We start from the raw sequence: 19,581 nt of genomic DNA, 5'->3' as shown, positions 1-19,581 counted from the left end.
GCTTTCTGACCCCTCCATAGACAGCAATTTAATTAACATTTTCAAGGCCCATAAAGGCAGTAAAGACATCTTTAAAATAGTCCATGTGACTCCAGTGGTACAACCTTAATGTTATAAAGTAAGGAGAATACTTTTTGTGTGCAAAAAGCAAACAAGAATACTGACTTTATTCAACTTTATTTGACTTTAATTAAATTTTGCATGTGTTGAGGTGCTCACGTGAACAGCATTTGCCAATGATAAGCTGCCATAACTCCTCTGCGTTCGGGCCAATTTCCAAGCTCAGAGTCCTTTCCCCAGACAGACCACCAAATACATTTACCAACTTAATCTATCCGACTTATTTGAAAGTGTGAACTCGTGAACAATAATAAATGTTTAGAAGCAAAAGTACTCCAAGGCACTCGATGGGTGTATTGAAAATGTTAAAAAGAAACCAGACTCAGTCGGGGTGCCAGTTCTCCTATTAACACACAGTGTATGATTATTATTCTGGCAACCTTACAGGTCAGAAATCATATTAGATCAGAATATTCAAAATTTCAGGGTATCACGGAAGAGACGGGTTTTTTTTAGGATGGTGCGTCAATTACACAAGATTATGAATACATGAAAGATCGGAATTACTGCACCGGAGACAGGTTTTTTGAGCATGTTTGAGCGTGCCGGTGAGGCAAATTCAGAGGAGACACCAACTGACACGGTCTCAGCAGACACTCCAGGATGCGTTGGTCATGTCCAGGCGCAGGTCCACCATCCGATCCGGACACGGCCCGGATCCGGGATAAACCTCGGGATAAACAGAGAGACTAACATTAGCGTAGATGCCACTCTTTTTATGATGTAACGAGGACATCAGGCGTTGTGGGAACTGTTCCCGGTTACGGCTGACCTAGTTAATGCAGCCTAACAATTGATTTGAATAATGAAAGTTAAAAATTTTCTATGTGTATGCCATAGTAAAGAGATGTGTTTTTAGTCTAGATTTAAACTGTGAGTGTGTCTGCTTCCTGAACAATGCTAGGAAGACTGTTCCAGAGATTAGGTGCTAAATAGGAAAAGGATCGACCGCCTGCAGTTGATTTAGATATTCTAGGTATTATCAACTGGCCAGAGTTCTGAGACCGCAATAGAAGTGATGGAGTATAATGTGTTAGGGAGCTAAACCATTTAGTGCTTTGTAAGTAATAAGCAAGATTTTAAAATGTATGCAATGTTTAATAGGGAGAGCCAGTGCAGTGTTGACAGAACTGGACTAATATGATCATACTTCCTGGTTCTAGTAAGAACTCGAGCTGCTGCGTTTTGAACCAGTTGGAGTTTGTTTATTACGTGAGCAGGGTAACCACCCAGTAGAGCATTACAATAATCTGGCCTTGAGCTCATGAACGCATGTACGAACTGTTCAGCATTTTGCATTGAAAGCATTTGCCGTGAATTAGATGGAGCTTTTCTGTCCAATAATTAAAAATTCAGTTTTATCTGAATTAAGTTGCAGGAAATTACTATTCATCCAATTTTTTATATCAGCTATGCATTCCGTTAATCTTGTGAATTGGTAGGTTTCATCAGGGCGTGAGGAAATATAGAGCTGAGTATCGTCAGCATAACAATGAAAACTAACGCCATGCTTCTTAATGATATCTCCCAGTGGTAGCATATACAGTGTGAAAAGCAACGGTCCTAACCCTGAGCCTTGCGGTACCCCTTACTGAACTTGTGATCGGTGTGACATCTCTTCATTTACTGCTACAAACTGATAACGGTCAGATAAGTACGATTTAAACCATGCCAATGCAGTTCCACTAATGCCAACATAATTTTCGATTCTATTCTGAAGAATATTGTGATCGATAGTATCGAATGCAGCGCTAAGATCGAGTAACACTAATAGAGAGATACAACCACGGTCAGATGATAGGAGTAAATCATTTGTAACTCTAATTAGAGCAGTCTCAGTACTATGATACGGTCTAAATCCTGACTGGAAATCCTCACATATACCATTTCTTTCTAAAAAAGGAACATAATTGTGAAGACAAGGCCTTTTCTGGTATATTTGATAGAAACGGTAGATTCGAGATTGGCCTGTAATTGACTAATTCTTTAGGATCGAGTTGCGTTTTTTTTAATAAGCCAGCTTAAAAGTTTTTGGTACATATCCTAATGACTATGACTAAGCAACTATGTCTAAAGTGCTAATAAAGAGAGAGTCAATAGTTTCTGTTGCAACATCAAGTTCCTCTTGGCTATCTGTAATGCTGAGGAGATGGAACTGATGAGGAAGATTATGTACAAAGCAATCTTTAGTCGGAGCGGTTATCGTCCTGCCATATTTGAAATGAGGGGATGGCTTTGCAGCCTTAGGTAAATTAAGTATACATGATATTAGGTAATGATCTGAGATCACTTAAATTGTAATATATATTTTTTAAATGCAGGTATAATGAGCATATGAGAGAGGTCTTTCAAAAACATAAAAAATGTACCAACCGCATACTTTGAACCCTTTGAACCATTTAATTTGATACACAATGTTCTCTTCACATTTTGTGCATTCCTCTGTATTGAATAGAACTCCCCCTCTAAAATGACAATACCCCATGTTCTCTGCACATAAATATGCTCAATGCAGTATGATTGAGGCATTATCTTAACAATGGTGGGAATAGCTGAGCTTACTGAAGCAGAACTCATTCAGAACCATGTTGCCATAGCATTGTCCAGGAAACCTGCTGTGAGCCGTCCCAGTAATGTCCTCTAGTGGACACAATTAGAACATCCATATACAGAAGTGGCATACATTTTTATACTTTAACTAGCATTCAGACGTTTAGACACACTTGACAGAATTTTTTTTTTATGGTCTTATCAAAAACCTTTTTATTTATTACAAATTTTCACCACCACAACATTCCAATACTTACATTTTGTGTTTATAGTTTTGATTAATAATGATGATTATTATTCTAAAATGTCAAACAGTGGTAATAATAATGAATGGGGTGTGTCCAGACTTTCACCTATTACATGTATAGGGGGTATTATTAGGTTGACATCATGATTGGAGTAATCACTGTGAATACCTTCATAAGTATAGAATGCATTTTGCTAATCTTTACAATAAGATGCAATGAGTGTTTCCAAATGTGACATACTCCCAAGACTAAAATAAACTAAAAAAGTACATGTATATTAAACAAGAACTGAAAATGAGTATTTGAATAATAATAATAATAATTATGTGGTTTAGCACTGAAGAAAACAATGTAACCATAATTATCCATTCACTTCTGTAGAAAGAAAGAAAGAAAGAAAGAAAGAAAGAAAGAAAGAAAGAAAGAAAGAAAGAAAGAAAGATAACAATTCATTATAAATTAAAATAATAAACAGATAAGTGAAAAATAACACAACAGGCAACTGATTAAAAGTCTGATTTTTTTTTTCACAATTTAGTGACAAGATTATAAAATAATATATTTATAAGAGATTTATCATGTAAATATCACAGTGAAATATATATTTTCATAAATATAGTAATAATGTTCTTTTTTACATTAAACTACATTATATTTGATTTACTCCATAATATTTTTGATGTTTGACTAGATCAATGTATAATTAAAGAAACATGTTTTATTGCAGGAGGTACAGATTCAACCATTACAGACATGCAGACCTATATGGACATGCTGAATCCTGATGAGGCAGGAAGCTCCCAGAATACAAAAGAACCTGCACACCTGCCGCCCCCTCCAACGTTTCCCCCTCCCCCACCTCCATCCGATTCCTCACACATACCACCTCCCCCACCTGCCTACCCCCCACCCAAACCACCTGAGGAGGAAGCGTCTGCTGAATACTTAAAGGTGAAGAGGAACCTTCGTAGAGTGGACAATGACGCTGCCAAAAAAGAGGTATGCTATACTTCAGTATACATTTTCATGTTCAATCTTGTTTAATGCTACAAATCAGAATTTGTAAACTAGTGAATACCGATGATTGGCTTCATCACTCGGTCTCCTCCCCACCAATAAGCTGGTGTGTGGTGGGTTTCCTAGTGCAATATGGCTGTAGTCGCATCATTTAGGTGGTTGAGGAGATTCCCCAATTCTATAGACTGTAAAAAAAAAATATTGTTGGTTTAACTTAAAAAAGTAAGTAACCTGGGTCCGAGTGAGTTTATTGAACTTAAATTTGAGTTGATACAATGAAGGAAATTGGTTTAATAAATAAAAACTCAAAATATTATTGTATCTGAACAACATAAAAAATGTGACAAATCAATTTGGCATGTTTCACTGTGTCTTCACAAATAAAACGCACAATTACCTAATATGCCTACAAAATCTTTTAATAATATTCAAATAAAGGTTGTCGATTCTCAGAAATGTTCATTGTATTAACTAAAATTTAAAATTTCAATAAAATCCACATTTTAAGGCAATTTGGTAATTTATTTTTTAAATAAAGCATTTTGAGTACCTAGAAAATCTGTGGGTATAAGCGTGAACACAGACACGTGTGCACGTGTGCACGTGTGCGCCCAGATCAAGAAATTATTATTTCTGCTGACAGGCCTACATTTTGGTAGCCTGTCTGGAAAACACACAGCCCCTGGACTACTATTACATATAAAAAAGATGTTTTACTCACATAAGTTTGTTGCACCATTCCTGTCGGATCCAATATAGAAGGCACAAAATTGTGTCTGCAAATCCACCTTAGACTTGTTTACAAATGATTCCACAGTGAAATGAAGCGAACACACAAGCGTTCTTCCCCATGTGAGCTGGAACTTCATTAAAATATATGAAGTATCACACATTCCTAATATTAGGATCCAAAAGAAGCTTATGCAGCGACTGTTCTTCCACAATATCTTGCTATCTTCGACGTGTTCATTGCTAATGGCTAATGGCATAATTGGATGAGTCGGTGGGTGGGGCTACTGAATTACACATTCTTATTATTCTGTAGAGGCGGTGTTTCGCCACTATGTCACATAAAAGCTTTTCTTTGACTAACAAGGAAGTTTTCAGCTCTAAAATGTACAGGATAATCTTAAATTATCATGATATCAAAAGCTCAAGGGAAAGTTGATTTCTCAATTCATCACCCCTTTAAATATATTTAAAAAAAAGATTCCTCTCTGGAGAAGCATTCCGTCTTTCCGCCCGTAAATTCCGTCATTTAAATAGCAAATCCGCCATGGTGCAAGCGCAACTGGTCTTTTAATGGGAGATAAGACTCTGATTGAAATGGGAGATAAGACTCTGATTGGTTTATTGGACATTACACCCAAAACATACCCATGACTCATTAAGAGACTAGGTACAACCCTTTTAGACAATGCACCAGGCACGCTGACCGGTTATTACATCGTTAAACTAGCAAAAGTGGATTCGGACACACCCTAAGTGCACCATCGCCGAGCACTTCAAAACCATGCGCTCAGACCCAGGTCCCAGATCTGAAAATGCATTTCATAACCCGTTTAAAAAAGATCATCGTTTATTTCACTTAGAACTACTCTGAAAATCTGTCCATTCAGAGTGCAGCGCACATGACCTCTATAGTGAGTCATCGTTTTCAATATGTTGCTGTTGATCAAACAGATTTGAAGCCATGAGGATTAAAGAACTGAATCACAATGTTTATTCATAGAGCATTATCTTATTTGTACTAATGGACAGTATAGAATAAAGGCCTTAACGTGAATTGCTATACAATAGTGGACAAGAGTGAGTAAAGCTATAATCTTGTATGCTTATATACAGGCCTCATACATTTTATTGTTTCTCATGCACGTAAAGCTCACAATCAGAACAGAACTATAAATTAACATGTACCGCAACACAAAAGGCAGGATTTAAAATGCTCTATGTAGGCAACTCTGCATAATAACACTACTCATGTGAAGTGCACAAGAGACACATCTTCCAGAATTGGTTCCATATATCCATATATCACCAGTACGCTATATCTGCAAACATTCAGAATACTCACGTAGAGTGAGATATATTATATAACAAATCCTAGTTTCTTGATTGCTTATAACGTCTCAAAATGTAAACTATAGTATTACCCTGTTCTTATCTGCTAAAATATGGGCATGAAGATATTAATATTAAATGTTAATATCATGATTATCTACTTCGAAGTAATGTGAAGTGCTATAAACTTGAATTAAACTTGACCTAAATATAAAAACATCAAATACACTTCATACAGAATTGAAGTTATTAAACATAATTTTGGGGAGGAGTGCGCCCATCTAATCTTCCAATTAATACCAAGGTATAAAACCAGCAGCCTCTTACCTCTTCCCGTAATCCCGTTGTTAGTTATTGCAGCATCCCTCCTTCCTTGCGCCTCCTTTTTTGTAAAATTTTGCAGAGCTCAGGTATAATATCCTCTCCGAGCCCCTCTATAGCAGACAGCAAGCTAAATCTGTTTACCACTTTCACTAAGATTATGTGGGCACACAATATCGTGAAATATTGGATGAAATACAAATGTTTTCATCTCATTTAATTTTTTCAATACTTTAAATTTTTTAATCCAATTTATGTATATTAATAATCTATATTTCTCTTGGCTCATCCTCCATCTTAAATGATTTTTTAAGCTTTTTGAAGTGCATCCTGTAAAATAATTCACACCACAGAAATAAAGGGGTTTGTGAAGGCCTTTTAATGTTGTCTTTAAAATCATGATGAGTTAACTAGATTGTAGAACAGAACTAAAAGATTCCAGAATATTTTATATTTCAACCACTATTATGATGTTAATGACTTAAAATCTTAAAAAGTTAAAATAAGTGTATTCAAAGACAATATGATATAATTATATGGCTCAGTTAATTACAAAGACCAGTTAGTTGCATCCCATCTGAGTCCTGTGTGACTAAATATCCCATAGAGCTTTAGTCATTCTCCGTATATGCCCATAATAGCAAAGCACTCCCTGTGGATTTTACATCTAATTAACACACACTTACTATCATCTCATCCCTTTTTAATTGGCATGGAATACATATGTAGGTGTAAGATAACACCTCAGTTAGCTTTGACAGTAAAGCAACACAATATGGTCTAATTAATCTCCATGAACTTAATCACAGCGGTTTGTCACAAATAGCACACAGTGGTGCACAGCGGCCATTAGAAAGCTGGATAATCAGACCAGCAGTGCATCTTCTGTTGTCTGGCCAACAAACTTCAATCTGTGCAACAACAAAAAAAGACTCTGTACACTAATCAACACAATGCGGCAAAGCCCAGAGCAGGTGCACACACACGATATGGACTCAAACACTCGTATAGACAAAAACACAATGCTACTTTTGTGTTCCCGTTAATGAGGGCTTCCATTAGCCAAGCAGACCTTCCAAATGCTCTATTGATGCATTGCATGACAGACTTGACATTAATTTAACTAATTATGTTAACTGTCGGATATGCCAGCACATCCCAACACAAATTCTCAGAACATTACAGGGAATTCAACTGTACTAATGGCATCTTTGGAATATGAAGAGCTGATAATGCACTTGTTGTCTGGCATGTTTGCACGCTCAGATCTTCCCATCAAACCTTGTAGCATTGTACCTTATGGTGGACTAACTGATGGACAAAAACATCAGAACAACACTTCACTCAGTATGCAATACATATACATATTCAGAGGACCCAAAATGTTCAGAACACTTAACCTGTCTGAATGTAACTTATCATAAATGTAGCTTTACAAATTTAGGTACAAATTTAGGTTACACAGTGCAGGTAAAGTTGTGGCATCCATGGAGCAAAACATTACAAGTAACACAAGTTACATAATCAAATTACTTTTATCTGGTTACTTAACACATTTCTTTTACATTTACAACAAAATATCTATATATATCGCTACCTTTTTCAAACTTACTATGTTTCCTTTTTATTGACTGAAGGTCCTCATTTTAAGAGAAATCAGGACTAAGTGCAGAGGCTTTGATGGTTATGATGGTTAGTTTTAGATTAAATGTGAGAATTACTTATCTCACTTGCACAGTGGTGGGCCATCAGGGCCAGCAAGGCCTTTTCTAATTACTATCAGAACTACTGACTTCAATTTTAATATATATTTTTTCCACAAATGTGTGGTAAAGCTTTGTGTTAATGTGTGTTGAGCTTTTATCCAATCATATTTCAGTTATCATGTGTTGCCCGGGTCAAAGAAATATAAAAAGTTAGCCTACAACAAAAATGCACGGAAAACCTGGAGTGGATCGAAGCTTCTGTTAGATATGATGCGCATGGCTGCAGTAAAAGGAGACTTGTTGAATTGTGTTAATTGGGTTTCCTGCTTTAATAATGGAATTCATTCTTGCTTCATGAGAGATTTAACACCTTGTTATACTGCGTTTCTGTGTAATATCGATGGTTTCTATAGCCGTGGCGTCATGAGGATTTTATTAAGAGGTGGATTCATTCAGTTAGGATACCACTGAAGGCCTAGGTGTGGCCCGCCACTGCACTTGCACAAAAACAGATTCAGATACAGAAACAGATAGTCAAGTAAGAGTGTCAAACTTTCTTCTCATCTTTAGCAATCCAGATTGGCAGCACAGCTGAAATGTTTGTTTAGGCTTTGCCCTTTACTGTATAGATGTAAAATGTGCATTCCCTTCATCATGAAGCTTATTCCTTTCACTTTTGGGGTGAAAGGGCATTAACATTTGCTAGAATATAATTTTTGTTTCTATTTTTGTTATTAAAAAGCAAACAAGCAAGCTCCACCCAGGTGAGAAAAGTAACGCAAAAGTAACATAATACATTACTTTCTATAAAAAGTAACATAGTAACACAATTAGTACTTTTTAAGAAGTAACACAATATTGTAACTTTCAATACAATAACTTTCCCTGACACTGCAGTGGCATCCATTACTAGGCCTACTTTATCCACCGAGCATAATGAAACCTTCAACTAGACCTTGTCTGTGACTCCTGACCCCCAGAATGACCCTCTGCCTGACCCCTGTCTCTCCTCTCAGACAGTATCTCTTCCACTGAGCCATAGCGTAGTGCCATGGAGTTTTTAGAAGAACAATTGTCCCTGTATATTTAGTGTATCCTGGGGATGTGGCAACATCACAACCTTAGAAAATCTCCTAAAAAAACACTTTTTAGGAGAACAGATGCTGAAAGATTATCCCTCAAAGTTTGATACATGTTTAAAAAATGGTGGCGTTTACAGTAATGCACATCAGTCTATTGACAATCAATATTAAAATAACCACTATTTTTTAATATCTTAACATAATTTGCAACCAGTTTATAAGAATAACTTAGTAATGTTGTCAGTCTACATTTTTAGCCAATATAATTCCTTTCATGATGATTTAGACATGTCAAATACATATTTTTGTGTGGAATAATTGATACAAGTACTTAAAAATACAACCTGTATATCTGTATTTACCCCATCTATATCAAAGCAACATTATGCATTCGGAAGTTTATGTTCTTTCAACTATACTGTCTTAATTGTTGTTTGTAACACATAATATAATTATGTAATGCAATGTAATGTAATACAATAATAATTATGGGATTGTCACACTTAAATGAAGATTAGATTAGATGTTCAATGTCAAACTCGGACAGTAAATCCAAATAATAAAGATGAATAAACACATCCAAAGCATTAACGTGAATGGACAAACCTTGAAAACATTGAAAAGACTGCAACTTAAATACCATGCAAATGAGGGAAATAATGATGGACACCTGGGCAGATCAAATACATTTCAAAGACAACTGATAGAGTAACTGAACAAAGGAACACATGTGACTGAAGACCAAACAAACTCAAAACAGAACCTAACCTCAACAGGGATATACACTCTTACAAGAAAAGGTTCTGTATAGAACCTTAAAAGGTCGTGTCAGCGCTACGTATTTGAAACCCCTAAAAGGTTCTATATAGAACCCTTTTTAAGTGCCCTTTTTAAGTTCTTTCTTGTCATTATAGAACCTTTTTAGCATAAAACCTTTTTATGCTAAAAAAGGTTCTATAATGACAGTTTTTAGTTTGTAATAGTTGTACATATAACATGGGGTTTTATGTAGTTTCAAGTGACTCAAAAGGTCCCATAAACTGGAAATATTTAATGCAGTGTTAAGTACATTATATAAAAGATGTACTTCATGTAAAATGTTCTTCCCACCAAATCATGACTAATTTAGTACATAATGAACTTTACAGAGAAAAAAAGTAGTCTCCTTCTAATGAAAATAGATACTTTAATAAGACATGAAGAAATCTTCTAGAACCTGTCGTCTCAAATCATATGCAGTCTGCTTTGCCTTTTATGGTCAGAGACTTTAGGCTGCAGAACAGCTGTAATGCTGTTGGGTGGAGTTGCCCGTGAGGCGGGACTTAGAGCTGCCAATCAAACACTTACTTAACAGATTACATGTTCTGGAGATGGAACCTTCCAGGATTGAATTCATTTAAAAAAAGAGAAATCACAAAGAAGTTATCTTTATCTCGTTTGTTTAGACAGCATTGGGATTGAATAAAAAAGCAAAGGAAGACCTTAGAATCTAAAGTGTCAAACAATTCTGCATTTAAAATATTTTCATTTGAACATCTCATCAAATTATCTGTGCTGTTATTAACATTATGCTCAGAAATATCAGAAAGGGACTCATTCGTTTAAATGTTATTTCTAACACTTGAGGTATACTCACATACAGTATATGGAGAGAGATTTAACATTCAGATGTACAGATCTGTAACGCTCGTTATATCATTGCATACTGTTTTCCACTTATTCTCACACACACATTTATCATGGTTTGAAGGGAAAACATTTGAGGAAACAATGTGTGTTGAAGAAAAAGCATCCTCTTATATACCATGTGTTAACACAAGTATGCATAGCAACCACATACTGACAGTTCTCGGTTGTGTTTAGTCTAGTTCAACTCACTTAAAGGTTAGTTTGTTTATGGAGCTATAATACATTTGAATACCACACCATTTAGTAACTTAGGCCCATATTAGGATATGATTCGCTCAACTAGAATGTTACATAAGTTCACCTGAGTTCACTTTTAGGCTTATTTTTAATGCATTAAACATAATACTTTAACAAAAGGGCCACATTATGTTCTATTTCTAATTTGCTCTCTTCTGCCATACTCTTATCACCCACTGCCCCCTGTTATTTCCGTAAATCAGCTGCCTTTGGGAGAGATCTCCACTTTTATTTGTAATCAGATTCCCTTTAGTGGCCGGTGTGCATAATGCAATCCTTCGACCAGTGAGAAAGTTGAGTCGGAACGGCCATGCTTAGCCACTGTCACAATGGTTTGCATAAGAGACCATGAGCGCTGTGACCTGTGGTTGGTTAACAGGTGAGCAGTGAAGTCATCACCCTGGGATGTGATTGTTGAAAGGGGCGGGGAAAGGCAAGTCGTGTGTCAGGTAGAATGACTCACAGCAGAATGGAGATCCTGTGACACCTGTGCATCTACCGGCTCTCAGTTTAAACCTTCCTGTAAGGTGACGGCACTGTGGAACGAAATAAGGGCAGTCGGAAAGGGTAAGACTGCAATTCGGTGTTATTTTGTTATGAAATAATAATGGTGGCAAGAGTTAAAACTGTGTTGGTGTGGTTTACTTGTAAATACTTAAGCTTTGTGTGTATGCTAATTATATAAGTGTCTTTGCAGCTGCAATAGGTGTTTTTGTCAGTTTTGCAGGAATGCCTTTCTTTTATTACTTATCTTTAGTTATTATAAGATCGTGTAACCTCTGGTTGGTTGGATGTCTGGTTGGTTAGTAACCTGTGATAACCTGGAGACCCTTTCAAATGCATTGAATGCAGAATCATTTATACGTTCAACTGCACTGCATTCATTTTCGTCTCTCAATTTGGCTTTATCTAACCTCACTGCATACTCTTTAGATCGGAGTCTTTGTGTGTTGCAAAAGCCTGGAGAATAAGTATTGGTGACTGGTGATGAAAAATTCAGCAGGTTTTAAATAGGCTCAGGTCCGTTCACATTGTATGGAGGTCAGCTAGCCTTTCACGCAGCGATTTCCCTGAGGTATGATAATCAAACTATCTACACTGGGATGACTCAAGTTATACTGGGAGTGACTCTACAGGGAGGACAATGCTTGTGACAACGATGCAAATTGGATGCTGGAAGAATATGAATGGATAATAGAGCCGGCGTGAGAAATAAAAACCAACAGATGACAGAATTCAAATTTATTGTCATGGATGTGTGCATATGTTTTCAGGCAGAGATTGTGCTGTTTTCCTTTCTTTCTGACCCTAAATATATTTTTATATTTATTTATTTAATTTTAATTTTATGAAAGGTACATTTAATGTTTTAAATGACAGTATAACATCAAACACCTGATTAATATATCACATTTTGTGCTTTACTTTAGCTTTTCTATGACATTATTTGTTTTTAGAATTGCATTGCATAAGGTTGATTACTATGCAAATTTAAGGACTTTGCATTAGGGAAATCTTAAGAGAAACAAAGCTTTGCCTTTTTTGTGTTGGAAATTTTCTAGAAACTCTGAAAACCATGTCCGACATTGCTCTAATGTCATTTCTCTTCTCTTGTGACGTTAAACCTTTCCCAAAGGGAGGTGATAAAACTGGTTTTAGATCAGTGATGAAGGTTCACTATCATATACGAGTGAGTGACAGGTGCAGAAAGTGAAACCGTTAAGTGCATTGATACTGAAACAGCATACAAGGGGTCAGACAGTCTCTCTTTTAGCCTGCTGTGTTGTTTGCCTTCTGCTAAGACGGCGAGGCTCAGAAATCCATGTTAAAGTTCAGCTTTTGTGCCATGAAAAGTCTTTTTGTTTTATTTTAAATCAGCTGGAGTCACATGAGGCTTTGCCACATGAACTCAAGAGGAATTATGTGGCTTAATTTGTCAGGTTTTTCTATTGTGGAGCAACTTTAATATGGGATGAAAATTCAATTATTAAGTCTGTTACAGATTACTTAAAATTGTGTAAAAACAACATATCTGTCATTGGTTTGTGGCATTTTCAAGCAGTGCTATTAACACTGGAAAGGATAATTGCCAAAATCTTCTTTGACAAATGATATAAGAAATGTCACACTACATACTAAAGCCTGTCACACACAATGTTAATATAACCACCTTTTCATGGTGTGTGCGTGGGGGGGAGGGAAGTCAGTATTCAAATATGTAAGATGAAATGTCATTTCAAAAAGTGAGAGCTGCTTCTGCAGTGGCATGCAATATTTCTTCTATACTTATTTAACTTCTTCTAAAACTAATTTAAGCAATATTTGGTAACACTTTAGTTAAGGGTCCAATTATCACTATTAAATAGTTGCTTATTAGCATGCATATTACTAGCATATATAGCCTTATTCTGCTTGACCATAATCAACATCCTTTATTCCTACCCCATAACTAAACTTCACAACTACCTTACTAGATATTAATAAGCGGTACATTAGGAGTTTATTAGGCACAAAATATATAGTCAAGTCTAGTCAACTTTATTTATATAGCCCTTTTACAATGACGATTGTTTCAAAGCAGCTTTACAGTGTTAAACAGGACAATATTGCAACAAAAAATTATTTGGCTGTACAGTCGCTCTAGAGAAAACAGTGATGTTATCAGCTTATTTTAATTTATCATAAAGCAACAATGCTGGCAGGTCAGTATTATAATTTATAGAATTAAATAAGACCTAATAAATTAATTTTATTTGGATATTAAGTTGAATAACTTGCATCGACATTTTTGTGAGCAAGCCAAGCCAGGTTAATAGTCAAGTTAATAGTGATAATTATAAGGACTATGAATAATTATTCATATGTAACATTGCTATCCCCCTAAAAAAAATCTATCGCTTAAACATTTATTAAAAAGAGAATAAAAATGTTGACCAGTTACCTAAAATATACAATTTTAAAAATGTACTCTGTATAAGGGGATTAAATGTTACAAAAATGGATTGCTTCTAAAAACAAAAAACATTTGCACATGAATAATATAGGCGGAAATGTGTATGTATTAATGTTCTGTTGTATCAGGATGTAAAGTTGTTTCTGGTATGTTGGAGTTTTAGTGGTTACCGTTATGCTGAAGGGTAGAGTCCGTGATTAGGTCAAGATTGGTCAAAGATTATTGTGATTATATAATATTTTTATAAAATCTTTTTTATAAAATTTCTGTCCCTAAATTGAAAGTCTCTTTGTCACTTCAAACCAATCCATTTCAATCGAGCAGTTTAGTCTAAATTTGTGATAAATCAGTTGTGGTAAACCGCATGAACCAATGAGGTTCATTCTCATGTTACGCATCATGTTTGAGCTTCAGCAAGAACCAATGACGTTTGTTCTCATGTTACGCATCATGTTTGAGCTTCAGGAAAAACCAATGAGGTCTGTTCATACGCATCATGCAAGTGCGGTTAAGCGTCTTTAAATGTTGGCCGATCAATTTTTATATTTGAATGAAAGCCTAAATTCAATAAAAATATGGACTAAATTGCTTGATTTATATGGATATTTTTTCAATATTTCTTTCAATGACTGATTGTTAAAATTCAGCATTTTTTTTCATCTCTAAACATGTGTTGTTCATTTCTGCAGCAGTTGAATCCTGGCGAGAGCCACGAAAGACTTCGAAGAGTCGATTCTAATCGAAAGTCTCGTAGCTTCAGCAAGCAGCCCAGCACTGGGGATTACTACAAAACCCTGGGTAGCGATACCACAGACCAGTACCCCAACAGAGCCATGGCACCCAACGAGGAGGTAAAGCAATGACATACTTATGTTCATATATTTTCAATTTTAGCAAAAGTAAGATTGGTTATCAGATGTATGCTTACATCTTATGTATGGACTTAGGGCTTGGGTGTCAAATAAAATCTGTAAGACTAACAATAGTACAGAAAAAAAAAAAAGTGGTGAAAGGTTATACTTATGCAAGCGTTTAGTATTTTAGTGATCCCAGGTATACAGAGGCCCCGAAGAGTATTTGGATATCGCTTATATTTAAGAGTATTAAATATCGCTCAATGTCATTTTATTAGATAACTAAATATTAAGTGTCATCTGCAAACAAATGCTGCTTTAATGGCAGAAATGTTTATTGAATGTACAGAATTCCCCTCAAGCTCACACAGGTTTTCACATGTGTGGTTTATTAAATTTACTATAATATATGTTTCACTAATGTGTGACAAACAACGTAATACTTTTTGTCTTTCTTTTGGACAGTGCATATATTGCGGTATCATCAGAAACCCAGCAAAACTTTTTTTTCCAAAATGCTTCTGGGTTCAATTTTGCGAAATAATGCAAATACATTCTAAAGTTATGTTGATCAAGCAGTTTCTTGTCATTTTAAAATGCGTTATATGCTGGTATTTCTTAGTTTTTAATAATATCCTAAACATTGTAAAGCACAGACACACTGTCATCATGCCTTTAAGTTTCTACACTAAAATGCTCACTCTAAGAACTGAATGATAAATGTATCAATAGCAGGAAACAATAGCTTACATCATGCAACATCAAACCACAACCAATATGGTTGTCAAAGCATAGAGCAGTTGTTTCCTGGGCAGTCAGCGGTCTCCGGTCTAAATCAAGCTGGCTTCACTCTGTCATCTGGCACATTGCAACACAAATACATGCAAGGTGCGGCATCCCAGAGCTAGCAGTGCAGTTCAACATTTATTGTAAACATATTTGGCTACTGTGTAAACAGTACTGTCTTTTCTTTGTTGTGTTATGTAAGTCTGACGGCTGGGGCCTAGAAGTATTGTATTTGCCCATGATCTCTCCATTTACTAACGCAGATTTATCCTTTTATAAATGAAGGATGACTCATGGGAAAGAAAATGTACAAAATGTTTTTTATACATAGCAGCTATTTCTCCTGGTGAAAAATTGGGAGTGGATGGAGTAAAAATTTGATTTTATTTTTTTATAAAAGTGATTTAGCCCAAAAATGACAATTCTGACATAATGCTGATGATTTCACTACGTAGAACATGAACCTGGAACAACAGCTACCAATCTGATTTGAGGACTAGGTTTACAGTTAATTTCAAGTTTCGGCTTACAATAAGAGTTAGGGGCTTCTCTACCATTCTTGTTCATCTATCATTTCCTTCTGATTTCAGGGAATAGGTTATGGGTAGGGTTGGTTTTAGGGATAGGGATTTAGGGGTTAGGATCAACAAAATACATTGTATTAAACCAATATGGCTTTCTTTCATGAAAAGGAGCACCTGGTCCCTGTCAACCTTTATTATTTGAAAAGCAGGATTGTATGTTTAAGTAGATTGTAGAAAACATTGTCACCAGAGGCTACTTCAACTTATGATGCTTTTGAGAAACACAGCCCTGGTTTATATGAGGGAAAATAATGTCAAAAATGGGTTACATTTTATTTCAGTAGTCCACTTTAGACTTTCTGCTTTAGACATTTTAACTTTTTCCTTTATTTATATAGTGCTTTATACAATATATATTGTTTAAAAGCAACTTTACAGTGATAACAGGGAAATAATCTTATAATGCAAACCAACACGTTCTCACTCCCGACTTGTCACGTATTGACGCTTGGGCAGGAGGAACCCTTGGTGACACTTTTTGACACACAAGTTACCCCTTTAGCATCATTTTCCATCACACATTAATTTCAGTTGTTTGCCCAATGCATCAGATTAAGAGAAATGTTATTATTTCTAAAAGTAGAGATGATTGTATGAATATTTATAGGCTACTTTTATATTTTGGAGCAACTAACCGCACTCATACCAAAAACCTACCCACTTCTAAACAATATGAAACTCGTAACAAGCAAATAAAAGTACAGTCACAGGAATTTATTGCAAAAACTGACTGAAAAGTATAGACCTAAAGGTATTAACTCATGTTGCATTCCAGGCCTTTCGAAGTCATACGATAACTTCATGTAAAAAACAGAGTTGATCTTAATGTTTTAATCCCTGAAATGATGATCTTGCCGCCCGTGAACGCGCACAAACACTTATATCTCATTCAAAAGATGCACAGCACATGACTCTTTAGCATGACACGATTGATCACGAGACACACAAGAGTCAATGACATTTTACAATGAAAGCTAGTGTAACGTGTCTTTGGGCTGCATTTTTTTTATGTGTTCAATAAAAAAAATAATGTAAATAAATTTGAGAATCAAACTCCAGCATGTCATAATGGCAAAAATCATAATCCAATATATAATTTCATCATGGCGATAACATTCCCATGTCTAAGGCGTCTGTGTATGATGCCAAAGTTTTCTTATTTAAATTAATAGAGCACCCTATGTGTCGAAAAATTACACTAATGGAGTACCCTGTGTGCTAAAAAGTGCCAAGCGTCAATATGTGACAAGTTGGGAGTGAAAACGATTTGGGAGTAAACAGTTAATTTCAACTGTACTGCAGCTCTAAGAGAAAACGGTGTCATTCAGCTGTCATGTCAGTCAGTTCAGTTCTGTTGTAAAGATCATGATTTATTAAATTAGTTAAATTCATCTAGAAAGCAGTTCTGCAGAAAAACAGTGATGTTGTCCTACAGATCAATTCAGTTCTCACAGTGTCAGTGCAGTCTAATCAATAATATTGTTGATGAATATTAGGTGTAATCAACTTTGCAACTACACGTCAACTAACTCTCATTAATTTGTAGCTTCATGTCAACTAATGCTTAGATTATTAGTAAACTGTCAGGTTATGGTTATGGTTATGGTTAGGATTAGTAAAATAAGTTGACATTTACTTGCAAAGTTACTTATAGTCGGTAGAATCTCTGTTGAATGGGCCATTAAAATAAAGTGTTAGCAGATATTAAGCAGACAGTCTACTAATGCTCTAATGACTGCTAGTTGACATGAGTTTGCATATTACTTATAGTTGGTAAAATGTCTAACATGGTACAGTATATCAAAATAAATTGTTACAAAATGTATCAAAATGTATTGTAAAAGAATTTTCTTAGGCATGATATTTAAAGTATGTAGTCTTGTAATCTCTTAAAACTCATCTTTGTCTTTTTACCATGAAATAGCTTGTATGTAACTCTACACCCTTGCTTCATTTAGTATACACAGATTCATGAATATGCAAATTATCCCAACCTCCACTCACTCACACAGCTCCAACAGTGCTCCAACTCCAACTTTACTTTAGTAAACGCTGCACGATGGTATTGCTCTTTACAGCGTTGAACACACAACGGTTATTAATATGATTAGCGTTTTTCTTGACTGTTTTATTAAACAGCTAATAAATTGTTGCCAATGTATTCTACAATGTTCCCATTTACCATCTCAGTCTGAGTATCAGTCAGTATCCTTAGACCTGACTGAACATCATAGAACGTCAATGGAGAAAGGCATATCATTCATCATAACAACAATATGATATACATAATTAACCCGCTATATTGCTAAATATACATGGTTTTTCATATCAACAGAAAAATATAGCAGGATAAACTGGCTTCTCTTGAAATTCCCTTGCTTCAGAGCATAGTAAATTATATTCTAAAGGCCACCCGCCCATTATTGTTACAAGGTGACGTTAGAAACACCAGCGATTGGTTCACTGCAGTTTTTAGGAGAAAATACCCAGCAATGGTGTTGACCTATGACTTATGCCTTTAGGCATATTGGCCCTCATTTATCAAAAGTGCGTACACCAAATTTCCAGCGTACACCTTGCGTACACCCAAACCCACGGTGACTTTGAGATTTATCAATATGGACGTTGGCGTACGGCACGCTCGAATCCTACGCCAGCTCAGGAGGTGGTGTACGCACGTTTGAGTTATGGGAAAGTGCGCAGAAAAACAATTCCTAACACCACAAAACGCACTGACAAAGATATGCTATATTATGACCCACTGTTAAAAACCACAACGACAACATTCAGTGTTTATTTTTGTGCAACATGAACGTCAATGTTTAATTTGTGTGACTTTACCAAAGCGTTTGATTAGGCATATGTATTCCTCCAGTCGCGAGCCTGTGCGCTTTATCTGACGTTTCAGGGTTAGGCCCGGCAGCTGCGCACGGACAGGGACTAAAATAATTCAGACTGACAAAATAATAAAAATGACCTTCTTCTTTTAAATAATAATAAAATCAATAAAAACGACATTCTTCTTCTGAATAACAAGCGTCATTAAGAATAATAATCATAATAATAATAAGAATCTTACAAATTGTCATGTAATTATTAATGTGAATGAATGGTAGTACTCCACATCACATCATCATCACTATTGTACACCCCAATACATGTGCCATGATACGAAATTAAATGCTAATTGTTTCAAAACGTGCTGTAAAATAATGCATTGTGATGGTAATTTATCATCCAAACAGCTTTAAACTGCTGGAGTGCGCTTCTCAAACCCAACACTGTTAAGATACTCGTAATTTGGGTCCATATTTTGTTTTTGTAGGTGCCTTTAATCCCACTCTTTAAACTCCCAAATAAAACAATTTCGGGT

At 35.6% G+C, this 19,581-nt stretch overlaps 1 protein-coding gene across 4 annotated transcripts in view; it reads left to right on the top strand.

Annotated features, from left to right (window-relative positions):
* Positions 1-19,581, top strand: part of espn (espin) — an 87,374-nt gene that overhangs the window by 35,006 nt on the left and 32,787 nt on the right. For all 4 annotated transcript variants that reach the window (XM_067413149.1, XM_067413148.1, XM_067413151.1 and 1 more), the window contains exons 7-8: positions 3,646-3,917; positions 14,674-14,835. In XM_067413149.1, coding sequence (XP_067269250.1) covers positions 3,646-3,917; positions 14,674-14,835 — 434 coding nt within the window. The remainder of the gene's footprint in view (positions 1-3,645; positions 3,918-14,673; positions 14,836-19,581) is intronic.

Source organism: Pseudorasbora parva, chromosome 13 (genome assembly GCF_024679245.1).
Source record: "Pseudorasbora parva isolate DD20220531a chromosome 13, ASM2467924v1, whole genome shotgun sequence".
Classification (NCBI taxonomy): Eukaryota; Metazoa; Chordata; class Actinopteri; order Cypriniformes; family Gobionidae; genus Pseudorasbora; species Pseudorasbora parva.
This window is presented reverse-complemented; position numbering and strand designations above follow the sequence as displayed.